The 25,147-nt window shown below is 39.3% G+C and overlaps 9 protein-coding genes and 1 non-coding gene across 20 annotated transcripts; 6 read left to right on the forward strand and 4 right to left on the reverse strand.

Annotated features, from left to right (window-relative positions):
- The first annotated feature begins 138 nt into the window (after positions 1 to 138).
- LOC17899847 (vacuolar fusion protein CCZ1 homolog A) lies at positions 139 to 3,488 on the forward strand. Of its 5 annotated transcripts, none has more exons than XM_023777491.1 (10): positions 139 to 537; positions 624 to 734; positions 806 to 1,012; positions 1,216 to 1,309; positions 1,436 to 1,619; positions 1,717 to 1,755; positions 1,871 to 2,601; positions 2,684 to 2,839; positions 2,921 to 3,138; positions 3,221 to 3,488. In XM_023777491.1, exons 3-10 carry the CDS (start codon positions 837 to 839, stop codon positions 3,249 to 3,251), a joined length of 1,629 nt encoding a protein of 542 aa, XP_023633259.1. In that variant the 5' UTR covers positions 139 to 537; positions 624 to 734; positions 806 to 836; the 3' UTR covers positions 3,252 to 3,488. The 5 variants fall into 5 exon arrangements, with proteins under 5 accessions (XP_023633259.1, XP_023633262.1, XP_023633258.1 ...); XM_023777494.1 differs by lacking the exon at positions 624 to 734 and having other exon boundaries at positions 1,871 to 1,980; positions 2,062 to 2,601; XM_023777490.1 differs by lacking the exon at positions 624 to 734.
- Positions 3,489 to 3,538: 50 nt separating this feature from the next.
- On the reverse strand, positions 3,539 to 4,104 carry LOC17898703. Its single transcript, XM_006304242.2, has 2 exons — positions 3,963 to 4,104; positions 3,539 to 3,873 (listed from the first exon to the last, which is right to left on the reverse strand). Exons 1-2 carry the CDS (start codon positions 4,081 to 4,083, stop codon positions 3,623 to 3,625), a joined length of 372 nt encoding a protein of 123 aa, XP_006304304.1. The 5' UTR covers positions 4,084 to 4,104; the 3' UTR covers positions 3,539 to 3,622.
- A 349-nt stretch (positions 4,105 to 4,453) lies between these two features.
- LOC17898327 (heat shock 70 kDa protein 5) lies at positions 4,454 to 6,827 on the reverse strand. Its single transcript, XM_006306223.2, has one exon. The coding sequence runs from the start codon at positions 6,607 to 6,609 to the stop codon at positions 4,657 to 4,659; it is 1,953 nt and encodes a 650-aa protein (XP_006306285.1). The 5' UTR covers positions 6,610 to 6,827; the 3' UTR covers positions 4,454 to 4,656.
- A 145-nt stretch (positions 6,828 to 6,972) lies between these two features.
- LOC17897771 (phosphatidylinositol-glycan biosynthesis class F protein) lies at positions 6,973 to 8,854 on the forward strand. 2 transcript variants are annotated; one of them, XM_006303263.2, is made up of 8 exons: positions 6,973 to 7,185; positions 7,269 to 7,334; positions 7,543 to 7,585; positions 7,793 to 7,847; positions 8,035 to 8,083; positions 8,208 to 8,275; positions 8,349 to 8,457; positions 8,567 to 8,854. In XM_006303263.2, the coding sequence occupies exons 1-8, from the start codon at positions 7,015 to 7,017 to the stop codon at positions 8,678 to 8,680; spliced, it is 675 nt and encodes a 224-aa protein (XP_006303325.2). In that variant the 5' UTR covers positions 6,973 to 7,014; the 3' UTR covers positions 8,681 to 8,854. The 2 variants fall into 2 exon arrangements, with proteins under 2 accessions (XP_006303325.2, XP_023645832.1); XM_023790064.1 differs by lacking the exons at positions 6,973 to 7,185; positions 7,543 to 7,585.
- Positions 8,855 to 10,441: 1,587 nt separating this feature from the next.
- LOC17897948 (AP2-like ethylene-responsive transcription factor At1g16060) lies at positions 10,442 to 13,752 on the forward strand. 2 transcript variants are annotated; one of them, XM_023789830.1, is made up of 9 exons: positions 10,442 to 10,499; positions 10,792 to 10,960; positions 11,061 to 11,143; positions 11,395 to 11,403; positions 11,821 to 11,909; positions 12,123 to 12,196; positions 12,313 to 12,363; positions 12,492 to 12,568; positions 13,144 to 13,752. In XM_023789830.1, the coding sequence occupies exons 2-9, from the start codon at positions 10,803 to 10,805 to the stop codon at positions 13,593 to 13,595; spliced, it is 993 nt and encodes a 330-aa protein (XP_023645598.1). In that variant the 5' UTR covers positions 10,442 to 10,499; positions 10,792 to 10,802; the 3' UTR covers positions 13,596 to 13,752. The 2 variants fall into 2 exon arrangements, with proteins under 2 accessions (XP_023645598.1, XP_023645597.1); XM_023789829.1 differs by lacking the exon at positions 10,442 to 10,499 and having other exon boundaries at positions 10,718 to 10,960.
- Positions 13,753 to 13,804: 52 nt separating this feature from the next.
- LOC17899871 (tubby-like protein 8) lies at positions 13,805 to 15,985 on the reverse strand. The gene is made up of 9 exons (XM_023790255.1): positions 15,452 to 15,985; positions 15,254 to 15,368; positions 14,973 to 15,149; positions 14,810 to 14,865; positions 14,624 to 14,720; positions 14,443 to 14,532; positions 14,271 to 14,363; positions 14,121 to 14,188; positions 13,805 to 13,996 (listed from the first exon to the last, which is right to left on the reverse strand). The coding sequence occupies exons 1-9, from the start codon at positions 15,871 to 15,873 to the stop codon at positions 13,921 to 13,923; spliced, it is 1,194 nt and encodes a 397-aa protein (XP_023646023.1). The 5' UTR covers positions 15,874 to 15,985; the 3' UTR covers positions 13,805 to 13,920.
- A 440-nt stretch (positions 15,986 to 16,425) lies between these two features.
- Positions 16,426 to 18,843, forward strand: LOC17900928. Of its 5 annotated transcripts, none has more exons than XR_002832442.1 (7): positions 16,426 to 16,838; positions 17,050 to 17,267; positions 17,364 to 17,492; positions 17,567 to 17,698; positions 17,800 to 17,933; positions 18,252 to 18,304; positions 18,403 to 18,843. XR_002832442.1 is itself a non-coding variant. In XM_023777046.1 (6 exons), exons 1-5 carry the CDS (start codon positions 16,493 to 16,495, stop codon positions 17,911 to 17,913), a joined length of 939 nt encoding a protein of 312 aa, XP_023632814.1. In that variant the 5' UTR covers positions 16,426 to 16,492; the 3' UTR covers positions 17,914 to 17,933; positions 18,252 to 18,843. The 5 variants fall into 5 exon arrangements, 3 of the variants coding, with proteins under 3 accessions (XP_023632814.1, XP_023632813.1, XP_023632812.1); XR_002832441.1 differs by having other exon boundaries at positions 18,258 to 18,304; XM_023777046.1 differs by having other exon boundaries at positions 18,252 to 18,843.
- A 232-nt stretch (positions 18,844 to 19,075) lies between these two features.
- On the reverse strand, positions 19,076 to 19,148 carry TRNAK-CUU. The gene has a single exon. It is a non-coding gene; the product is annotated as a tRNA-Lys (tRNA).
- Positions 19,149 to 19,321: 173 nt separating this feature from the next.
- Positions 19,322 to 22,082, forward strand: LOC17900782 (wall-associated receptor kinase-like 6). The gene is made up of 3 exons (XM_006306814.2): positions 19,322 to 20,337; positions 20,436 to 20,552; positions 20,644 to 22,082. The coding sequence occupies exons 1-3, from the start codon at positions 19,392 to 19,394 to the stop codon at positions 21,768 to 21,770; spliced, it is 2,190 nt and encodes a 729-aa protein (XP_006306876.1). The 5' UTR covers positions 19,322 to 19,391; the 3' UTR covers positions 21,771 to 22,082.
- A 473-nt stretch (positions 22,083 to 22,555) lies between these two features.
- LOC17897138 (wall-associated receptor kinase-like 1) lies at positions 22,556 to 25,034 on the forward strand. The gene is given in 4 exon segments (XM_023790256.1): positions 22,556 to 23,489; positions 23,570 to 23,698; positions 23,774 to 24,504; positions 24,506 to 25,034. Coding segments are annotated over 4 exon segments (2,166 nt in total). The 3' UTR covers positions 24,878 to 25,034.
- Positions 25,035 to 25,147: the final 113 nt, after the last annotated feature.

Genomic DNA, 25,147 nt, shown 5'->3' on the forward strand with positions numbered 1-25,147 from the left:
TACTCCCTCGTCCCACCACTTGAGGGTTAACCGGAATGCTAACCGACCGACTTATACAGTTTATTCACCGGTTACCACTAACTTCCCCAGTACATTTGTATAATATAAAATCTACTTTAGATCATTTATCATTATCTCTCCCAATATATTTAATGTTTAATTATTAACCGAGTAAAAGACCAAAGATGACGTAAGCTGTGGAGAATCTAGAATTATTCGGTTACCCGTTTCAGATATTGACCCGATTCTCTGATGATCCGACCCGGTTTCCTCCGCGAAATTTTTCAGTGGCGGGTAGCTGTCCACCTGCTCTTCTTCTTCCTTGATCCTTGTCGTAAATTTTCTACTGAAATCAGCTCAATCGGTCCCATTCCTAGCCCTTTATCGAGTTTGGGTTTTGAAAATTTGAGCTTTCCACCAATCTGAAGTTGAGTAATTGTTGTGGTTCGTGAATCTGTCCCCCATCGTTGAAACTATTGCCTCTCCGCGAAGACTGGTTTACTCATTGGAGTTCCCCTCTTTGAATTCGTCCTCAAGGTAGTAAATTTCCAAATTTCCTCTTCTTATCCGCTTTTATTACTTCTCAGAGAGCCCCAAAATAGTAACTTTTCTCTTCTTGATAGATGGGTTCTTGGGTCTTCCTATTAGGAACCTTGTTTTCGGTTTGAGTGCCGTGAGTTGAATCACCAATGCGGCCTTGAAAACCTCAAGTTACTTTGGGATTTTGTAGTAGAGTATGTATATACCAGAAACAACCAGTTTTAACATGCTTGATTTCTGAAGCGTTCCTGGCATTGTATGTCAGGGTGTTTATGACCTCGTAGAAGCTACCGGAAATGGTGTCCGTGAGTTCTGCTGATGAAAGCCTTCGACTTTGCGTGTTTGATTTGAGGAGAGGTCAAACCGAAGGACAAGAGCTAGACAAGATTTTGTTCTTTTATCCTCCCGAGTTAGACTTATCCACGCAGTTATCAGTTACAGGGCTCAGTGAAGGGCTTATTACTTTTACTAGGTTAGCTACCGCTGATTCTTCTTCCCTTTTACTGTGAAATGTGTTTTTTTTTTCAATACTGGTGGTGTTCGAGATATGGTTGCATTTGTCATTTTTTTTATGAGATTAATCATTGATTGAATGATGGATAGATCAAGCTCCTTAATCAATAGTCTGTGTGAATTTTGTTCATATTTTGAGGCTTGGTGTGACTATAAATGTAGACTTTTCTCTCCGGAGGCAGCTTGTGAGGTAATAGAAGCAGAAAGACATTCCCATATCTTCTATGAGGCTGAATCCGATATCTGGATGGTTATGGTAACACATTTTCTTACTTTTGCCTTACCTTTACTTGTTTTAGCACATAATTATCTTTTTATGAACGATGCACCGGATGTTGTCTTAGTAATGTCAATGAACAAGATCTGATCTAGACATTGGCAGGTTGTGGAGAAAAATAAAGAGACTGGGGCAATATGGAGGATTGATGCATTGAGGAGGGTGCTTAAGGAAGTGCACTCACTCTTTGTGATGTTTCACGGGTCAATTAGGGCATTAATCCAAAAAGAACCAACAGGAGAACTTACCCGATCACAGTTATACCCCTTCATCTCGGATTATTTAAGCAGTACGTGATTCTCACATAATTTAGCACATAGAATTTCCAGTGTTTTCTTTTTCCTTCTGTTTCCAGCTTCAATACATTTTATGTCGCTAATTGTCAGCATTTGAAAAGCTGTCTCGCTCGGAATGCTGCTGCTGTGGTAAAATGCTGAAGTTGCTGTGTCGAATGCCTTCCTTTGGATTTGTGCAAAACCGCATTATGCTCAAGTTGGTTCGTGTGTAATAGCTTATGCAAAGGTTTTCTTTTTCCGGCAGATCTTTTTGTTGGGAAGAAACTTCAGCTACCAACTTTCCGTGAAACTTTGAGAGAGCGTGGAACTGTTCAGATGCTTACTTTAGCAAGGGACACCGCACTTGAAGTTCAGGTTTATTTCTCCAAATTATTTGGACTAATTTATTACACACATAATATTTTGGTATGTGACAAGCATTTTTTGGATATACAGTCTCTTGTTCAAGTACTAGATTCATGTGCTGGAAGCTTTAGATGCCACTCTATGATCTTATTTGAAGATCTGTTGGTTTCAACAACTGTCCCAGCTGATGATACCGTCAACTTATTTACATTTGCTGTAATGAGGTTGACCTCAAAAGCTTTATCTTCTGATGGGAGTTCGTGGTCATATGTACGGAAGGGGCCTGGTGTATCTGAAATCTCTTATAAATCTACTTTGGCACCCTTTGGCTCAATTGATTCCCTACCCTCAGGAAATGGTAATAACATGCATCATGTTATTAGGCCACTACAGGATGATAAGTGGAAAAAAGGGAAAGATGGTTTTTTAATAACCGATATTTGGGGTCTAGAGACTGGCGGTTCCCCTGATTCGGCCATCCCTACAATATGGCTTCAGCAAACACAAGAAAGAGTGTATCTCCTTGCTTATCAATATAAAAGTCTCACCTTACTTCTTCTCATGCCTATAAATGCCATTGTCAATGGAGATCTAAACGTCTCAGCCGTGAAACAAAAAGTTATTGAAGATGTTAGCACATCACCCATCGATTTTTCATGGTGAATATCGTTTGTGGGTGTCTTCTAATATATACCCAATATCTCTTTTCCAGGCATCACTGAGAATTTGGAAAATTGAAGAGAAGATTTCAAAAGGGTGGGTCGGTAAAAATGCTTACCATATTAAAGGATATCGTTACTTAGTAGTTGATAATGACATGGAAGTTTCCAGAGCGTCTCCTACAGGAAAAGTAGCAACGCTTGCAAAGGTAACGTCTTTCAGTTTTTATGGTTTACTAGCTGAATACTACCACCTTGGACTCAAAAGTGTGTGAATTCTGAAAACACAGGAGTCTCTACTTGCACTAAACAAGCTTAGAGAAGAAGTGGATTTAGAAAAAAACCGTGTGAAAAGGCAGGAGAAAGACATCGAAATATGCATCAGAGCTAAGAACAACGCATGGGTGATTGCCCGTCTGACCAGAGGCAAAGAGCTTTATATGGCTTTGGAGAAAGGCAGCAACACTCTTCTTGAAACCACAGATACTGTTGGAAGATTCAGCAACAGGTATTGCTACTTACCAACCAAATACTCTGCCTTGGAAACAAATTCATGACTTTTCTGACAAAAAGTGCTGGGACTGAATCAGGTATTGCAGCGGAGCATTCTTGATGGACTAAGTTTTGTGTTCTTTCTTCTTTAGTTTTGGGAAGAGGTTCCTTTTAGTTTCATGTAGTAAGCGAACAATAGCTCAGAAGAAGTAATGAGTCCTCTCTCAGCCATTAATTTTGTTGTGGGAAGTTAATTGTGTTCTTGGTTGGCCTGTAGGTATGTAATAATGATTCCACTTTCGATCAGTGTGCAAACAAAATTTTTTTGTTTTTTGCGTAGGAAAGCATCTTTTTCGTGGTTCTTTATTCTCGGTTTGGTTGGATGTACCCACTCCTAACTATTAGTACTATACAAGTGTTACTCCATTTTCTTTCCAATAGATTTTTCAAAAGTTTACAATATTTAGTACATATGTTCACTCTCAGGTTAAGACATTTGTTTAGGCACAACAGAATCTTATTGACATGTCGAAAGAAGGTAATGAAAACATTATAAAACCAGTGAATAGAACGGATGCAGCGGAGAAGAACAACGCTGGCCGATGGTCCAGGGTGGCATTACCTTTTTTTGGAGATGCTTTCCGCCCTCCGCCTCTTCCACCTGCAACTCCATGACTTCCTTTCCCTGCCCGAAAGATGTCAATGCTTTTGTCATCTTCTTCTCCTTTTATGTCTTTGATTGTAACTTCTTCTATAAAAAGGACAAACACGAGTTAGTGATGCTTATCTTCTCTGGTCATATTAATATAAGAGAAACAATTTCTGCTTAAAACAGAACACCATGGGCTTGTTCTTGGATGAGTAAGCTCGTGGATGGATTGACTTTCTGGGAATCTGATGAGAAGGGGAAGCAGAGAAAGAAGAGGAAAAGGAATAACAATGCAACAGATCCTCTCTCCATTGCTTGTCTGAGCTTTGTGGATTTGAGATGTGACTGTTATGAAGATAGAATGTGTATATATATATATATATCTGTGGGTGGGGCCAAGACAGAACATGTTCTGAAGTGACAAGTTAGGGATCAAACATTCTTTCCTTCTGACACAGAAAGTTCAAAATTCTCTGTTCTGACTCTTCCTTTATCAGGACAAAGACAAATCCAACAAGCAAAGGAAATCTATTGTTATCAACACACTTCCTTAAGCATATGTGTTAGATGAGAAGTCTCAATGAACATATTCATAGAGAACATATTTATAGAGAGTTGTGTTTGTGCAACAAATACTGCACAAATTTCATGTAGAACTGTCAATGGAACAGTAGCCACACTCTTGAGAAAAGAAAACTTTCTTTATTACTCGAAATACAGAAACGTGTATAGCATACAACTAAATTACTTTCAGTGGTCTATCTAGCAGCACACCTATGAACACTCTTAAAACTCTCAGATAATAGTACAATACAAAGAAAGACTCCAATGGCGCATAACCACTTATTGCACTCTGCACTCTGCACTCTGCACTCTGCATACGTTCTAGTCCACCTCTTCGATCTTTGGACCTCCAGCACCACTGGAACCACCAAAGCCACCATCTGTTGGCATGCCCCCTGTGGGACCTCCGGCACCAGCACTACCCTGATACATTTTTGAGATGATTGGGTTGCAAATACCCTCTAGCTCTTTCAACTTATACTCGAACTCATCAACTTCTGCCAGCTGGTTTCCTTCAATCCATTCGATTGTCTCATCGATTGCCTTCTCTATCTTCTGCTTATCCTCTTGCTCTAGCTTCTGGGCGAGCTTCTCATCCTTAATAGTGTTTCTCATGTTGTAGGCATAGTTCTCCAGTGAGTTCTTGGCCTCGACCTTCTTCTTCACTTGCTCATCCTCAGCCTTATACTTCTCAGCGTCTTGCACCATCTTCTCAATCTCCTCTTTACTCAACCTTCCTTTATCGTTCGTGATTGTGATCTGGTTCTTTACACCAGCGGTTTTGTCCTCCGCCGACACATTTAAGATCCCATTTGCATCGATGTCAAAGCAAACATTGATTTGAGGAACTCCACGTGGGGCAGGAGGAATGCCCTTGAGCTCAAAGGTACCAAGAAGGTTGTTGTCTTTGGTCCTTGCCCGTTCCCCTTCAAAGACTTGGATCAGAACGCCTGGCTGATTGTCCGAATACGTGGAGAACACTTGCTCCTTCTTACAAGGAACCGTGGTGTTCCTCGGAATTAACACAGTCATCACCCCACCTGCTGTCTCAATTCCAAGGCTTAGCGGTGCAACATCAAGAAGCAAGAGATCTTGAACCTTGTCGCTTCCTTCACCAGTCAGGATAGCAGCCTGAACCGCAGCTCCATAAGCAACGGCTTCATCAGGGTTAATGCTCTTGCATAGCTCCTTCCCGTTAAAGAAGTCTTGCAAAAGCTGTTGAATTTTCGGAATCCTTGTAGATCCTCCGACAAGAACCACCTCGTGCACACGGGCCTTGTCAAGCTTGGCGTCTTTAAGAACTTTCTCCACAGGATCCATACATTTCCTGAACAAATCCATGTTCATCTCCTCAAACCTGGCACGTGAGATGGTCGCATAGAAGTCGATACCCTCATGCAGAGAATCAATCTCAATAGTTGTCTGGGCTGTGGAAGAAAGCGTTCTCTTTGCCCTCTCACAAGCCGTCCTCAACCTCCTAAGAGCCCTCGCATTCCCAGCAATATCCTTCTTGTGTTTCCTCCTGAACTCCGCAGCGAAATGGTTCACGAGTCTGTTGTCAAAGTCTTCACCTCCAAGATGAGTATCTCCAGCGGTGGCTTTCACTTCAAAAACGCCTTCTTCAATCGTCAAGAGCGAAACATCAAAGGTTCCACCCCCGAGATCGAAAATCAAAACGTTCCTCTCACCAGTCTTCGTGCCCTTCTTATCCAGACCGTAAGCTATAGCTGCTGCAGTCGGTTCATTGATAATCCGCAGTACATTAAGCCCAGAGATAGCTCCGGCGTCCTTGGTAGCCTGTCTCTGTGAGTCGTTGAAGTAAGCAGGAACAGTCACAACAGCGTTATTAACAGCGTGACCAAGGAAAGACTCAGCGACTTCCCTCATCTTCACCAACACCATGGAAGATATCTCCTCAGGAGAAAACTGCTTCTCTTCGTTCTTGTACGAGACGACAATCATCGGCTTGTCTCCAGGACCGGAAACAACCTTGAACGGCCAGTGTCGCATATCACTCTGTACAGAAGGATCAGTGAATCTCCTTCCGATGAGACGTTTCGCATCGAAGACAGTGTTCTGAGGGTTCAACGCAACTTGATTCTTCGCCGCGTCTCCGATCATCCGCTCGGTGTCAGTGAATGCGACGTACGACGGTGTCGTGCGGTTCCCCTGATCGTTAGGGATGATCTCCACACGGTCGTTCATCCAAACTCCGACACAGCTGTATGTAGTGCCGAGATCGATGCCAATAGCTTTATCTGATTTAGTCGCCATTGTTTGCTAAAAATAAGCTTCAGTAAAATTGAAGATTTCGCTGAATTAGAAAAGGTAGGTTTTTATCGACCTCTTTGATGTGTAATTGTTTGTTTATCTGCTTGATGAAGAATTCGAACCGGTGGAAGCAGCTATATATATGAACCCGAGGAGAGAAACGAGACATTTCGAGAGAAAAGCTCCCACGGGAATGTGGAAAGATGGGGAAGTCCCGCTAATCTACCAGAGACTTCTGGATTCGCCGGCACATACATACATAATTAACTCCGGCCACCGCTTACCAAAAAAATCCGTGGGCCTATTAAAGCCCATTAATGTAAGGGTCATATATAGAATAAAAGCCCAAAATTTTTCTGCGTCTTCTTTACTCGTTCCCGATTTCGAAAGACCCCGGAAGAGAAAGCTATGAAAGAAGCGATGAAGAGGAAGAAGCCAGGTGTGTCGATATCAGCTTCGGGGGCTTTTCTTGTTTATTTGATAACTGGTTTGTTTCTGGCCGTCGGGTTCTGGGTGGTCCGTGAAAAGTACTCCGTCGATCTCGTTTCGGATCCATCTCTCACTCTGCGTCTCCTATGGGTACTAAAACTATATTTTACAACCTGGTTATTAAATGTGTTAGTGTGTGTGTGGGTTTCAGCTAAATTATGTTAAATTTTCAGATTATTGAGTTCCCGATCGTGGTAGTCACTTACAGCTTGTTCAGAATAAACCCAGAGAAATGCTCGGTGAGTGTACTTCATCTCCGCGTTCTCTGTGATTAAAAGAAGCTGGCTTTCTCGTTTAGCTCGATTGCTTTGTGCTTGGTTCATTTCCCTTGTTTATAGAAATCGACAAAGCAACCCAAGTATCATCACTTTTTTATTTCATATAGAGAAGATTTTGGTTTCCTATGTTTTTGACTCTCTGAATTATTTATTCCTCATTGCTTTCCAGTACGTTAGAGCTATTGGGCGAAGCATAATAGGACTAATTTCCGGTTAGTAATCTTGTTTTTCAGCTTGTTATAGCTCACTGCTTTTTCAAATAAGTTAATTGCTGGATGAGTTCAGTTTAAAATTCAAAAGTGTTAATCTTGGCCTGAAGATGTGAATGAGTATTACCTTCTTTTGCCTCTTGCCGATTCGTTATCCCTTGATTGTGAGTTTGTGACTTATCTAAACTTGTGTGTTTTGTTGTTTAACAGGGGCTCTCATAAATGCTTTGGGAGCAGTTTCTTTGGGTGCACCTATTGGACTGCAGTATGTTTCATCAATGATCTTGCTTCTCTTAATCTTTTGGTTTCTTTCTTATTCTGGAAATGTTGTTTGTAAAGCGGTCCAGATAACAAATGAGCCCCCTGGGTGGTGATTGTGATCACATTTTTACTAAGCGGTTACCTGATTTTCAACTGCTGAAATGAGCATTACCTTTTCTCATCTTATGCAGATCTCTACCAAAAACAATACACTGGTCCTTTCTAATGTCTGTTTTCACGGTTAGTTGCCTGCTTTGCTTTCAATGACTTCAAAAATGTAACAATGTTGATACACTACATTTGTGTGTATATCTGCAGTTTGGAACAATCCGTTGATGGTATCTAACAATTTTGATTTTCATAGATTGTACCAGCAACTGCAGTTTTTGGTGCATCATGGACAAATTGGCATCGCGTGTTCGCTTCACTAAAGTAAGTTGTCGGTGTTACCTTATATGATTTCACACAATATATGTTGTTAATCTATCTTTCTGTTTCTTTTTAGACCAACCGGAAACGTAGAATATATGATCTTGATTCCAACATATGGAGCAATTATTGGAGGATGGTTTGGAGCTTGGCCTATGCCACTTGACTGGGAAAGGCCATGGCAGGTAATGTCCATTTACCTCAATATACAATTAAGACATTGGTTCTTGGTTCTTGGTTCTTGCTGAGTACATTTATAAGAGAAACTAATCCTTCTATCATTATTCTAAACAGGAGTGGCCTATATGTGTGTGTTATGGAGCTATAGGAGGCTACATTGTTGGGCAAATTTTCTCCTTGAGTTTGATGTTATATGTCAGGAAACACAAGAATTTGAAGTTAGCCTAGAATAGATCAATCCCTGGGGATCTGCAGAATGAGTTTCATTTTGTTTTGACTTGATTGCTAGATTGAGAGACAACAATAGGGCTTGGATTTTTTTGTCAGCTTGAACAAAAATTTCTTATTTTCCCACATAGAATCAAGTGTTCAAGAATTGCAATTGCAAAATTTTAACGTCAACCGAACGATCACAGACTTGAGAGACAAGATTATACATACTTTGGCGAAATGCAAATGATAACAAGAACATAAACAAAAAATACAGAGAAATTTGTCCTACGCAATATTATTGTACACGATGCCAAGCACAGTGTTTGACTGTACGGGACATCTACTATGGCCAGACTCTGTCGGGGTGATGTGGCGTGTGGTTATTGGGTGACAGGGACTCAGTTGGGTCACGTAAAATGGTTAAATGCTGCCAAGTGAGAGCTCTGAAAGATGGACCAACGCCGTAAAAAGATGGCATACCCGAAAAGGTGACCACTGCTTGCATTTAGTCATCCATCTCTCACGCATCATTTTCTCATCTTTTTTCCCCTCAAGGGACAACAGAAGAAAACAAATTATTTGGTTTCAACTGTGTCGACAATGTTAAAACAAGATTTTATAATATACAATAGCACTAAACGTACGTAGTTATATCTATGAAGTTCATTTGTTGAATATGTGAGAGCATTAGAGCAATGCAAATATAATACTAGTTACTAGTTAAGAGCAAGGGGACGATCTAAATATGTGGAAAACTTTTAAAACAGGGTTTTACTTATGATTACATCGTCATTTCTATAGGAAAGCTAGCCTCATCATCCGTTCAAAATATAATTTGTATTAATACTTCAACTATTAGTATGGAATTCAGTATCTCATTAGGTTTCAAACATGTAATTTGTCAAGTGTATCTCTTAATTAAGTTGGTGATTCATTGCATTTCTTAACACGCAATGTATCATGTGGCCCGTTTTAGATTGGACTCTTGTAGACAAATTTTACCATAAGTGTTGACATTTGCTCCCATCTAATTAAGGGGCAGGTACACCCATTAAATTACAACTTGTTATTCAATAGAAATGATATTAAGAAAAGACTGTCTTAAACTTACTAGAAAAACGCACTCGTAAAATCCAAGTATCGGCTTCTATTACGTTAACAGTAGTAGTAATACACGTAAAGAAAATAAAATCACCTCCTACACGGCTAACACTATGTAGTATTTATTTTCACATATTATGATGTTAAAGCTTTAGTATTGTTGGGTTGATCACTTTCTTTCTTTTCTTTTTGCTATGAATCTTAAGTATGAAATATTAAAAATGAAAAGGGTTGGCTTTACACTGTGGGATGATCACTTTCTTGTTTTTGTGTTTGGAGGTTTAAGGCTATATATATTGCCTTTATATCTTGCAAGGAAAACACACGTCTCTGCATAAACATGTAAAATATATAGTTCTGCATATCTTGGGGGGTTTTTTTTTTGTGGGGTGCATATTTTACAATTTAATCAAAGATTTCAATCAAATGCTAAATTTCTTGGAAGGACATAATTATATTATGGAACAAAAAAAAAAAAAAAAAAAAAAAAAGAAGAAGGTAGTGTGTCTTTTAGCATAGCATTATTAATATATACTACTTATTATATAACACGGCCCGACCAAAAAGTAGATCAACCAAGAAGACGAGAAATTATGGAGCTCCGATTTTGCTTGCCTACTTTCTCCAAGTTTTTTTTTTTTTGGCTAAGCGGATCCCAAACCTCCACATGTCAATTCCTCATTTGTGTCTCAGTTTAAACTTTTTTAATTCAAAGCTAAATCACTTAATTCAGGTACAAGAGATTAGGAATTTAAATTTAATGAGAAAAATCTAAAATTACACAAGGAGTACAAAGAGGGCCGTAGCTATGGAAAATCATCTTTTAAAGCTAAACAATTTTTGAAATTAAATAAACGGAAACTTTTTTTTTAATTTAAATAATGTTCTCAACCATTTCTCTTTATAGTCAGTCAGACAGTCAGTGAGTCTCTCCTTATATATAGAAAAAAAAAAAACAACTCCATTCATAAGTTTCTCATCTTTCTTGTGTTTCTCTTCTTGATTTATGTACATCGCCGTCGAAGTAACTCCGGTCATGGAAGAGATCACACGGAGGAGCAAGAAAACTTTGGTTGAGAATGAAACAGGGGATGAAACAGCGGGGCAAGTGGTGATAAAAGCAAAACGCAAACGCCGATCGCAACCACGAGAAGCTCCTCCACAACGCAGCTCCGTCCATAGAGGAGTCACCAGGTTTGCAGCCATCATTGAGAACAACAATACCCACACACACACACTTTAAAAAAAAAAAAAACCGTCAGGGTTTTGAATATGCCTTTTTCCGATTATATAGGCATAGATGGACAGGAAGGTACGAAGCACATTTGTGGGACAAGAATAGTTGGAACGATACTCAGACCAAGAAAGGACGACAAGGTCTCTCTAATATTTCATATTTTATGAAGAGTTATTTATTTTTTAAAAGATTGATGATGATATATATTCGCTATGATCTTTTCACTCCGATTTCTCCGGAGAAATGAATGAGTTCGTCGTTACTGTTCTTTATTTCAACATTTTGATTTGTATATTTTAGTTTTTCTTGTTGTTAATATGTTTTTTTTTTTTTTTTTGTGTGGTTGTTCTGACGATGCTGACCGGAAAATTGGCTGACTCATCACGTGCAGTATATTTAGGTGAGTTTTTTGTTGGTCATTTTACATATGGCGTTTTCTTTCTTTTCTTTTTGCACTCCCAAATTGGTAGACACTACTGCTTTTTATTTAGTGAATGTTGATGCCTTAGTTACCTCACTCTTAAATCTTAATTATGCTTTAATTTTTAGAACGTTAATTATTAATCAGTGCTTTTTAAAAGCCAACTTGGTGGTTCAAAAAAATCTATATAATAAAAGCGTACATGTTAGCATCATCTAATCTATGGCGTGAAATAAAACAAACAAATAATCTGATCACTGAAGAAAGTACTATTTGATTTGCCTTTTTATAAAGGGCTTACATTATACACAACTAATTGACATATATATGTAACGGAATAAAAATGAAAATTTGTAAAAACAGTAATAATATATATGGGGGTTTTTGTTTGAGCAGGGGCATATGACGAGGAAGATGCAGCAGCACGTGCCTACGACTTAGCAGCATTGAAATATTGGGGACGAGACACCATCTTGAATTTCCCTGTAATTTTTCTCGGAATCTATAATCTATATATAAGTTATCTTTTCTTTTATTTTCACATGATCTTTTTGTTTGATTCACGATCTTTTCTTACCTACGTGTTTTTACATAAGAAAAAAAAAAAAGGAATTAAGAAGAGTGTTTATTACATTACATTACATACATCTACAGCTATCACATTTTCTAAGTTTTATAATTTTTGTATATATTTATAGTTGTGTAATTATGAAGAAGACATGAAAGAAATGGAAAGCCAGTCAAAGGAAGAGTATATTGGATCTTTGAGAAGGTAATTATTAATTCAGTTATTGGTTTTTTTTGAATGATTGGTGATTAACTCATTTCTTTTTGTTTAACAAACTTTAAAGAGTTGATTAATATAAAATTATTTTTGGAGTAAAACAGGAAAAGCAGTGGGTTTTCACGTGGTGTGTCAAAATACAGAGGCGTTGCAAAGTAAACTTTGAATCATCCTCCATAAACAAACATATTTAGTAGTATTAGAAAATTTAACAATATCATCAAATACGTACACTAATAATTCCCAATGCTAACTAAAATTGGTTATTATGGATTTATTGCAGGCATCACCATAATGGAAGATGGGAAGCTCGAATCGGAAGAGTCTTTGGCAATAAGTATTTATACCTTGGCACCTACGGTAACCTTTTTCCCCTTAACTAAAACAAAACAAAAAAGAAAGTTTACATATTTAAATACTTTAAATTATAGATATCCAAGACAAAATATCATACATTAAAAGATATTTTACACACACTCTTCATAGTAACAAAACTTCTTTTTACAACTTAGAAATCTTTTTAATAGGGGTTGATATGCACGTAATCAGATCTTGTGTTAGTTGGGAAATAGATCACCAAACCCAACCACTTAGTCAAGCCTTCTATTTATTATATTGTTCTTTTCTTTCTTTTCTCTTATGTTATTATACATCAATAATATTTATTGGTTTAAATTATATGTTGCTCATCTAATTTTACTGGCCAATTTAATTCTATTTATTATGTTGTCCTATATCAGCGGATTTTTTTATTTTATTTTTTAAAATAATTATAATGTGATTATTGAATTACCGCATGATAATGTTACGTTACGTATTGCGCGAATACATAATAGTTTGGGTAGTTTGGGCGTAATCTAATAAGTCCATAAATTATCTTTTACCTCCTCAAGGTTTTGTTTGTGACATTTTGCACCCCTTGATGTTTTGCGTAGCTACACAAGAGGAAGCGGCCATAGCGTATGATATAGCAGCAATCGAGTATCGTGGACTTAACGCCGTTACTAACTTCGATATCAGCCGTTATCTAAAACTCCCGGCGCCGGAGAACCTTACTGACTCCGCCAAGCATCCCCTCGAGATCCCGCGGTCTGATCTCAGCCCAAATCACGAGTCGGAGTTATCACAGAGCCAATCATCGTCAGACGACAACGATGATCGGAAAACAAAGCTCTTAAAGTCTTCACCTTTGAATGCAGAAGAGTTGGTCGGACCATCGACGCCTCCGGAGATTGCTCCTCCTCGCCGAAGCTTCCCGGAAGATATACAGACGTATTTTGGGTGTCAAAACTCCGGCAAGTTAACGACGGAGGAAGATGATGTGATCTTCGGTGATTTAGATTCGTTCCTTACGCCTGATTTCTACAGTGAGTTACATGATTGCTAAAAGTATTACTTCTGATAAGATAAAGAAGAAGGATTTGATAAGTTTTGTTTTTAGTTATTTTTTTCTTTTGGAATCTCGGTTGTGAAAATCAACATTGACACATCGATTATTCTTTCTTGTGACAGTCTTATATAATAAAGTATGAATCTTTTTAACTGTTCTCCAGTATCAGTTTCCTTGTGGGTGATTTTGATTTGAGAGGTAGGCACTGAAGTAATTTGTGAAACTCAGATTGAAATATTGATTATCTAGAAAAGATAGGAATTACAGATGATGATGATCATTGGAGGGATGTTCAGAGATTGAACTCGTCTAATTATAGTGATCAAACAGTACAACAAAGTTTGGAATCAATGGAAGCCAAGCAAATGCAGAATGCTTGGTAGCCTGAGAATGGATACCTGCAAACATATAAAGCAAAGGTTGTTGTATGATCCACTAAATCTTTGATCTCCAAAGCCTTAATCTGAAGCTAAAAAGTATGGAATGTTCATCTCATCCGGGTTCGAGCAACTGAGCAAGTACCTGAAATCGATTACATATTTTGCTTTGTCCACCCTTCCCATTTGAATAATTGTTTGCCTGGGATTTTCCTATAAGCCAAGTTACTCAGGGTTTTAGGATTCTTGAGAGATTGGTTTTGAATAATAGCTAAAAGAAGTTGTGGAAACGTACCGTAAGTGTGAGCTGAAAGTTCTTCACCGAGCTTTGTATTCTCAGTCCTGTTCGCCCTCTGTCTCTGAAGTCTAACTCATGCTGTTTGGTGATCTGAAGATAGGGAAACAGTATCATCAATTTAAGCTTCTGTAAATGGAAGATGATACCAATGAAGCCCTATGGGACTTACTTTGTTGTAATGTGGTATCTTTGAGCATAGCTTCTGAACTTGTTCCTTATTCTCAAGCCAATCAAGTGGTAGTTTACTTACCTGTTGGACCTATAAAAAGAGATACAAATGTAGTGTATTAACAGTTGTATGTTTCGGAATGCTAGATTGATAAAGAGAAGTTTTAAGACTAGGCATTTACCTGTTTATTGTTGCTCTTCTGCACTGGCTGTTGCTTTGGTAGGATAGCTCTCATCCTTCTGTAGGTCCCTGTCCAAGTAGCTATGGTGGGTGTAAATCTGCAGAAACCAACATTGGCATTAGCAGACCAAACATAAAGGGAGAGTCATTGTCAAAAGACACAAAACATAAAATCCCCAAAGCTCACATTACAACCGAAAGAAGCGGCTTCACCAATTTACCTACAGGACTAACTCGAACTCCCTGCAATGGAATCACAAGACCAGAAACATTCAGCTTGAATCCCAAACCTTTGAGCAGAAGCACAGAGAATATATCAGATTTGACTGATTATACTAGTGAGCAAGAACCTTATCCCATATGTAGTACTTGGAACCCATGAGATTAGCCGTCATAGAACCTACATAACTTTCATCCGAACTGCACAATAATCCCTTAACATTCTGTGCCACCCTAAATACAGATTTCCCGTGACGCCGCCGATGGTAAGCCATTGCCAGCTTCCGGTCTTTTCGCCCCCGACCTTCCTGAAATATTTCATCCAACACTTGTAAGCTATCAGAACGTTTTGACATCACTGCTTGTCACTTCTCAAACAACATCATATTAGTTAAGATATCAGTATACTTACATGTGTATAAAGAGAAAATACAGATCCATCGCGTAAGCCTTCTGGTGATTGTTCTTTAACAAGTAGACAAGTGCATCTACCCACATCCAAAGGTAGTGTCTTACACAACAACGCCCTGTTTAACAAATTGTATATCTAGTTTCAGACATGTTTAGGACAAGAAAAGCATAAGAATTTCGGTAATTGGAATGTTTTTACCTGTTGGGCAAAGTAGACCAAGAGGAAGCAGGGGCAGCTTCGGAATCAGAAAACTCCCACACTTTCAACGAACTGGAATGCTCAGAATCAACACTAGTCCAAGTTTTCATTCCGAAGCTACCCTTATCGACCTCACTGTTCATCTGCATACACGCTTGCAGCGATGTCTGCTTCAGAGCCGTTCGGCCACCAGTTGAGAAAGACTTGAAATTTGTAACTTCCGTGGGAAACCCAGAACTGCCCTTCATCGATTGAGACTTCAAAGCTCGATCTTGTTTCCGAGTTTCAACAGACGTCGAGCTTTTTTCCGGCGAGACATTCTCTTTATTCTCTCCTTTCTTAACGGAGACAGAACCTGAGAATGTGTCCACATTTTCCTTATTTTCACCCAACAAATCATTCTCTTTGCTTGAAGCAGCCATGTTTCTCCTTTCCCTTTTTGGGTTGCTTTCAAGTTCAGAGCTTTCTGTGAGCTAAGTGTTTTTATATCTTTATAGACTTTGAAGATAAAAATCTAGAAATAGGTGTTTGACAATGGTGTTGGGTTAGGTTTGACCTGAAATTAACGTTTTATAAAAGTTCCACAATGTTTCCATTTGAATTTGAATAAGCCATTGGGGATTGTGCGAGCACAAAGCCAAAGACACAGATGGACTTCTTTACTTGTCTTAACACATAGGATTTTAGATGTCTGTGTTTTGTTTTGCCTTTACTCTATTTTACAAGGACCCAACGGTCACTATAAATAATAGTGGGATTTTGATTTATCTTTTTGTCGTTTTCCTTTGTCGGGAAACTGAAGGTTGATGATTGGATTGAGGCTCCGCGGGAACTGTGTTTTAACTTTCAAACACGTACAGTTTTATACTACATGCTGTTTTGCTTTTAATTTATTTAACGTCATGCCGTTTTATCCTCGTGACTCATCCAAAACCGATAAGCTAGAGCCTCAAACCATCGAGTGGCTATTAGACCATCACTGTTCCAAAATAGTCCACACCATGAGAGGCCACAACGTCGTCGAAGCCCATTATCGTCATCATGGCTAAAGCCAGCAGTACTCTGTTTGCTGTTTCCTGCTCCGCTTCAGCTCGTTTCTCTCTCCTCCGACACTCTGAATCCATTAAACCCTCACTTCGGAGTGTGAGATTCTCCGTCCCAATGGCTATGGCTGCATCTGTTGCAACCGCTAAAAAGCTGGCTCCAGCCGTTATTGTGGGTGGCGGAAGAGTCGGACGAGCGTTACAGGAAATGGGTAATGGCGAGGATTTGTTGGTGAAGAGAGGAGAAGCAGTTCCGGTTGATTTTGAAGGACCCATTTTGGTTTGTACTAGGAATGATGATCTCGATGCTGTTCTTGAAGCTACTCCTCCGTCTAGATGGAAAGGTATAAACTTTCGTACGCACTTAGAATCGTTTACTGAACCAAATTGTTAGATGTTTTAAGGGTTCGATCGTGGCAGAGCTCAGTCTACATTGTATCCGAATTTGTAAGGATCAAATTATCAGATTATCAAATTTGATTGGATGTGTAAACAATATGATAAGTTTCTTCAATTACATGAACTTCGTCTACTAAAAATGTTGTGTGTAATCAGATTTGGTCTTCTTCCAAAATGGAATGATGGAGCCGTGGTTTGAGAGCAAAGGTTTAGGTGATACAGACCAAGTATTGGCCTATTTTGCTGTGTCAAAGCTCGGCGAACCTCCAGTGGATGGAAAGACTGACACTAATCCAGAAGGTCTAACTGCTGCTTATGGAAAATGGGCTTCAGAGGTAGCTGCAAGATTGCAATCTGGTGGCCTCTCTTGCAAGGTTATTACTAGAAGCTTATCTTTTGTTCTATATTGATTAAACAGCAACTGCCTGAATTAACTAAATGTGTTGTTTTTTTGGTGTTTGTGAGGTTAGGTACTTGACAAAGAAGCTTTTCAAAAGCAAATGTTGGAGAAACTCATTTGGATTTGTGCATTTATGCTTGTTGGAGCTCGTCATCCAGGTGCAAGTGTTGGCATGGTGGAGAAAGAATATAGAGATGAAGTACAAAAATTCAATTCCTTGTTTCGTTTTAGCATTCAAAATCACTGTTTAGTTCTAATTATTTATACCTTCAGGTATCGAGACTCATCCAAGAACTTGCAGCAGCTGCTGCTGCAGAGAAAGGACTAACCTTTGAAGAGAATATGGTGGAGAGACTCTGTGCTTACTCGCGAGCTGTTTCTCATTTCCCGACTGCTGTTAAAGAGGTACATATATGATATATGATATGTATATTCATCATGATCTCTCTTGTTTAACTGCTTGTACACCAGTATCTTGTGTCTCAACTAGTTTACTGATACTGCAGTTTAAATGGAGGAATGGTTGGTTTTATTCGCTCTCTGAGAAGGCGGTTGCAGAAGGGAAACCAGATCCATGTCCCCTCCATACTGAATGGCTGAAAGAGCTTAAAGTGATATAGAGTGTCAGTCCGTGTAAACTGTGAGTGTCTGTATTATTAAGTAGTATTCTTATATCTTTTAAGTAGATGATTTGAAACTAATGTGAACTGTATACACGCATGAGCATGAGAAGGGAAAATAAGATGGATTTGCCTGATAAAGATAATCAGTTCACCACCCATTGTGAAAAGCCCAGACCTTATTTATCTGTGCAAACTGTTCATTTTCAATTAATCAATTTCTGCTCTTCTCATATCAATTAGGGAAGACTATGCTAATTAAAAATAAACAAACTAAGACAGAGACCTATGTAGACTTTTTGCAATTATACAAATTAAGATGCATGAAATGTTTGAAGTTTCAGCGTTGCAGGCAAGGTGGTCCAAATAGGCAACCGATGAGGTTTCTTCGGTTAGTTACTTATTATAACTCATGATTTTACATTAGCTTTAGCATCTTATAACATAATGAAGGACTATTGTTGCAACAACAATTGATTTCGAACGAAGGAAACATTGAGAGGACAAGAGTGTTCAGCTCAGAAGAATTGGAGAAAGCCACAGAAAAACTCAGTGTAAGCTGTGTGCTTGGTCAGGGAGGTGGCAAACCTGGCGAGGAGTTTTCTGAACTTGAATGTGAAGAAACGGCCCAATATGAGAGAGTTCTCAATGGAATTGGAGAGGATTCGATATTCACAAGTCCAACTTCATAACGAGGAAGATGATGAGATGCCATGAGAGATCCTTGGAACATTCTTACTGATTCTTCATCCAACATCACCACCGCATCTTCATGGGAGACCACTAGTGTTAGAACCGTATCATTTGAAAATTTGGTGTGATTCGCTATGTTTAGTTATGTTGATTTATCCGATTTTGGAGAATGATATATTGTGGTTCCTTATTGCTTTGGTCTTCAATAGTATTATATGGACTCTGCTTCAATACTTATCATCAATATTAAGGTTTCGCTTTTAATTTTAGAGTCAACGATTGACAATGACGTCCCAGTAGCTGTCTTAGAATCCAGCACGAACGTAATTGGATTTTACTATTTTTACAAGAACCACAAACATTTATCAACGAAAGTAATAATAGCTCTTGACTAGAACGTTTCGTGAGATCGGACTATGACTAGAATACTAGTCTCTCCATTGCATTTGTAAAACGTTTTAAAAAATATCGCCCACCGTGGGGCTCGAACCCACGACCACAAGGTTAAGAGCCTTGCGCTCTACCAACTGAGCTAGACGGGCTTTGTGCTTATATCTACTGTTAATATTTAATTAATCTCTAAATTATGCTAGTAGCTGCCAAGTCAAATTTTCATACATCTCAAGTCAATGGTCAGCTGGAACGAAAGATCCATATAGAGTTGACTTTTGATATAAAAACTTCGCACGTCTATTCAAACTTGTTTGAACGCGTCACTAGACTGGACTTTTGTCACACACAAGATAAACGAATATCGACCAGATTAATCAAAAAATTGCACAAGTATGAAGAAGACGAAGATTTACATCGTCCTCTGCCTTGCACTCTCTGTCCTAACTATTCAACTCATCAATGTCTCATCCGCAGCAACGCCTCCTCCTCCAAATAGTAATTCTTGTAACAGAGTCTGTGGAGGAATCTCAATTCCGTTCCCATTCGGCGTTGGAAAGGATTGTTATCTCAACGGTTGGTACGAGGTTGCGTGCAAGTACGCAACCTCTTCCGGGTTCTCCGGCACAACTGTCCCGTTCCTCCAACGGATCAACAGGGAAGTTGTGAACATCTCTCTTCCGGATGGTAATAAACCATACGGAGTCGTTCACATCAAAGGTCCACTGACTTCATTGGGTTGCTCTGTTAGTAGTAGTCAAGGACTCGAAAAGTCAACGCCGGATTTGAACGTCACGGGCAAGGGCAGCCCATATTTCTTCACAGACGAGAACCGTCTCTTCGCGGTTGGTTGCGGTTTAAAGGCTTTGATGACGGATATTGAATCAGAGATTTTGGGTTGTGAATCCAGCTGCCAAGATAGCGAGAGTAGTGAAGAGGTAACCAACTCCTTATGTGGCGGTTACAAATGCTGCCAGGCGAGGGTACCTTCTGAGCGTCCTCAGGTTATAGGTATCAATATAGAAAACACTAGTGGCACAAGACAAGAAGGGTGCAGTGTTGCATTCTTGACTAACAAGAGATATGCGCCGATGAATGTTTCCGAGCCAGAGCAATTCCATTCTGGTGGCTATGCGGTGGTAGAGCTAGGTTGGTACTTTGACACTTCGGATTCTCACTTTAGGAGCCCCTTGGGCTGTAAGAATATGACACGTTACAGTTCTTACAGCTCCTTCGATAAATGTAGTTGTGAGTATGATTACTTTTATGGGATGAGTTATAGGATTTGCTATTGCAACTGGGGATACACAGGGAACCCATACCTTCCACATGGCTGTATAGGTAAGTGATTGTTTTCTTTTTCTTTTTCTTACTCTTTTTGCTGCCTTTCTTTTTCCTAGCAAATCATCAATAAATAACTATGACTAAAAAATGTGTAGATGTAGACGAATGCAAAGGACACAACAATTGTGGAGAAATGACTTGTGTGAACTTGCCTGGAAGCTATAGCTGCTCGCCAAAAATAACCAAGCCAGAAAAAGCCTCCGTGCTTCAAGGTGCGTTAAAATAGCATCATGCATTGCACCTATAAGACTACAAGTTAGAAAACAGAAAAGTAGTTTACTTCCTTTTTCTTCGTGGGTGTAGGCGTTCTTATAGGTCTAGGAGTGCTGTTTTTTGTCATCGGAATCTTTGGGCTGTATAAATTCACCAAGAAGCGAAGGAAGGTCATCCGCAGCAAGAACTTCTTTAAACGTAATGGTGGCTTGCTGTTGCAACAACAACTAACTACTTCAAAGGATGGAAATGTTGAGATATCAAGGATATTTAGCTCAAAAGAATTAAAGAAAGCTACTGATAATTTCAACATGAACAGAGTGCTTGGGCAAGGCGGTCAAGGAACTGTGTTTAAGGGAATGCTAGTAGATGGGAGAATCGTTGCGGTTAAGAGATCGGAAGTTGTGTGTAAGGACAAGATGGAAGAGTTTATCAATGAAGTCGTCCTTCTCTCTCATATTAACCATAGGAACATTGTGAAACTCTTGGGATGTTGTCTAGAGACTGAGGTTCCAATCTTGGTTTACGAATATATTCCCAATGGAGATCTGTTCAAGCGTCTTCATGACAAATCCGAAGCCATTGAATACATGATGACTTGGGAAGTGCGTCTTCGTATAGCCATTGAGATCGCAGGAGCTCTTTCATACATGCACTCAGCTGCCTCATTTCCAATATACCATAGAGATATCAAGACTACTAATATACTACTAGATGAAAAATACCAAGCCAAAATATCTGATTTCGGAACTTCAAGATCCATAACCATTGATCAGACTCATTTGACAACATTGGTTGCAGGCACTTTTGGGTACATGGATCCAGAGTACTTTTTATCAAGCCAGTATACTGACAAGAGCGATGTTTACAGTTTCGGGGTTGTCCTGGTGGAGCTCATAACAGGAGAAAAACCGCTGTCCCGAAGCCGGTGTGAAGAAGGAAGAGGATTGGCAACTGATTTTCTTGACGCCGTGAAAGAAAACAGAGTAGTTGACATCATTGATGATCGGATCAAAGACGAAACCAAGCTGGACCAAGTCATGGCAGTAGCAAAACTCGCTCGAAAGTGTCTCAGCAGGAAAGGGAGGAAGCGGCCAAACATGAGAGAGGTTTCACTTCAGCTGGAGAGGATCCGCTCTTCATCACCTAAAGATTTGGAGGTCCATATTTACAATGATGCTGAAGAGGACCAAGCCATGGAAATCAACAGAAGATGATTCAAAGGGCGTGTACAGGATGGGAGTCTGTATCTTTGGATATAAGAAGTTGAGTCATAAGGGCATAGAAACACTTACACACGTGCATATTCTGTAAGCAAGCAATGATTAAATCAAAGATACGCTGTAACTAAAGCACATGAGGTTTCTCGGTCTGGGAAAGCAACTATATGCGCTATAGTGAGACTCTCATGTGCAAAAAATAAGAGAGCAATCAGCACAATAGCTTACCTCTAAATAATGTAGGATTCAGCTAAAACCTTTATTAAGACACATCGTCTAGAAAAATTTCTATCTATGAAATTTTTTCCAGATCTAGTTGGCACAATTAAACTCAACTCCAATATACTAACACACACCAAAACCAAAATAAAACCTGGTTTCCTACAAAGAAATTAATAAACTTAGCTGAGATAATAAGTGACTTTGCTTCTCTGACAACTCGGTCCAACACATAAGCAGAGTACTCTGTTTTCACAACAGAGCCTTTCAGTTGTGCAGTTGCTCTTCTTGTGTTTTGTTTTTTCTTCCAAATTCTGGAGTTTCACTTACCTGGACTAGAAAATCAGAAAACCATAATGGGAGCTTGTACAAAACTGTTCTACTTCTATTAATTTAAAACACACATGAGTTGATTTTTTGATAGAGTTATTTTAATGTTTTGTAACTTGCTTCACGCTTCTATCTATACTTCTATTGACCTTTTCAACAGATCAGGAAAAGTACTTAAAACACTTTTCCTAAAAGAGAAGATTGATCAGATTAAGGTTAAAGAAAACAGAATTATGAGGACAAAGACTTACAACTTCCAGTGTATTATAGCATCTGTCTTTACTCTTCTCATCAGCAGCTCATCAGCAGCAACACCTCCTAACAAAAATTCTTCAACTTCTTGTAATAGAACATGTGGAGGAATCTCGATTCCGTTCCCTTTCGGGATCGGGAAGGATTGTTATCTCAACAGCTGGTATGAGGTTGTCTGCAACAGCACCACTTCAGGATCCCGCACAAACGTTCCCTTCCTCACTAGGATTAACAGAGAAGTGGTGAACATCTCTCTTCCAGAAATATTCGACCAACATGGACTAGTTTATATCAAAAATCACGTCACTTCGTTGGGTTGTTCTACTAATATTAGTCAAGGATCCCAAAAGTCACTCCAGAGTTTCAATGTCACAGGTCAAGGTAGTCCATATTTCCTCACTGACAAGAACCGCCTCGTGGCGGTTGGTTGTGGTACTAAGGCGCTGATGACGGATATTGAATCAGAGATCTTGGGTTGTGAGTCGAGCTGCGAAAACAGCAAGAGTGGTGAACAAGTAACAAACTCGATCTGTGATGGTTACGGATGCTGCCAAGCAAGGATACCGTCGGAGCGTCCTCAGGTTATAAGCGTCAATGCAGAAAGCTCAGGCGAAGGAGAAGGAAGGTGCAAGGTTGCGTTCTTGACGAGCGCAAGGTATTCGCCTTTGAATGTTACAGAGGCAGAACAGTTTCATAGCAACGGATACGTGGTGGTAGAGTTAGGATGGTACTTTTCCACTTCGGACTCTCGCTTTAGGAACCCCTTGGGTTGCGCGAATTTGACCAGCGTTGGTGATTACTTCTCAGATAATAATTGCAGTTGCGAGTATGATTACTTTTCCGGTATGAGTTATAGGAATTGCTATTGCAACTCTGGCTACGCAGGGAACCCATACCTTCGAGGTGGCTGCATAGGTAAGTGATTGTTTTTCTCTTCTTTTTTTTAAGCTAAAAAATGGCTAAAATCATCAAAAATAATGATTCAAAATTGTTAGAAACTGATTTATGTCAAGGACGTCATAGATGTGGGGAAGAGTCGTATTGTGTTAACATGCCTGGACCATCATACACGTGTACGCCTAAGCCCAGTATAAACAAGCCTGCCAAAATCCACATGATTCAAGGTGAGTGGCACCACTTAACTACTAGAATATAAGCCAGAGCAGAGGATAATGTACCTTTTTCTTTGGCTGGTGCAGGTATTGTTATAGGTTTGTCTGGATTATTGTTTTTTGTTGGGATATTCTGGCTGTTTAAATTCGTTAAGAAGCGAAGAAGGATCGTGCAAAGCAAGAAGTTCTTCAAACGAAATGGAGGCTTGTTGTTGAATCAACAAATAACTACAAAGGATGGAAATGTAGAGATGTCAAAGATATTCAGTTCAAAAGAGTTGAAAAAAGCCACTGATAACTTTAGTGTGAAGAGATTTCTTGGGCAAGGTGGTCAAGGCACTGTGTACAAGGGAATGCTAGTAGACGGGAGGATTGTTGCCGTTAAAAGATCAAAACTTGTGGATGAAGACAAAATGGAAGAGTTTATCAATGAGGTCGTTCTTCTCTCACAAATGAATCACCGCAACATAGTGAAACTCTTGGGGTGTTGCTTGGAGACGGAAGTTCCAATCTTAGTGTACGAATATATTCCCAATGGAGATTTGTTCAAACGGCTTCATGATGATTCAGATGATTACACGATGACTTGGGAAGTGCGGCTTCGCATAGCCATAGAGATAGCAGGAGCACTTACATACATGCACTCAGCTGCATCTTTCCCAATATTCCACAGAGATATCAAGACTACTAATATACTATTGGATGAGAAATACAGAGCAAAAGTGTCTGATTTCGGAACTTCAAGATCCATAACTATCGATCAAACTCACTTGACAACATTAGTTGCAGGAACTTTCGGGTACATGGATCCGGAGTACCTTCATGTCGAGCCAATACACTCATAAAAGCGATGTTTATAGTTTTGGGGTTGTGTTGGTGGAGCTCATAACGGGAGAAAAACCAATGTCACGTGTCCGGTCTGAAGAAGGCAGAGGTTTGGCTACTGATTTCCTCGAGGCAATGAAAGAGAATAGAGCTGTTGACATCATTGATATTCGGATCAAAGAAGAAAGGAAGCTTGATCAAGTAATGGCGGTAGCAAAACTCGCCAGAAAATGTCTTAACCGGAAAGGGAAGAAGCGGCCAGACATGAGAGAGGTTTCAATCGAGCTAGAGAGGATCCGTTCATCACCCGAAGAGTTAGATCTCCACACTGAAGACGAAGACGAAGAGGGGGATCAAGTCATGTAATGATGTAAATCAACAGAAAAGATTATTTAAAACCACGGTTGTAAGACTTTGCTGGAACATATATGTGTGCAATGCGTTTGCTAGTAGAAGTACTTATAAAGCATGTTAATAAGTAATAGAACCTGTAAAACAAACAACTATTTTCTCGGGTTTCCAAAGAAGAAGATCACATCGGAGATGAGATTTATTCTTTTTAATCAGAACGTAAAACTAGTAAAGATTGGGATCCAGATTCGTCGGAATTTTCGTTGGTGAAGGAGGCCAGTTACT

Source organism: Capsella rubella, unplaced genomic scaffold (assembly GCF_000375325.1).
Source record: "Capsella rubella cultivar Monte Gargano unplaced genomic scaffold, Caprub1_0 scaffold_1, whole genome shotgun sequence".
Lineage (NCBI taxonomy): Eukaryota > Viridiplantae > Streptophyta > Magnoliopsida > Brassicales > Brassicaceae > Capsella > Capsella rubella.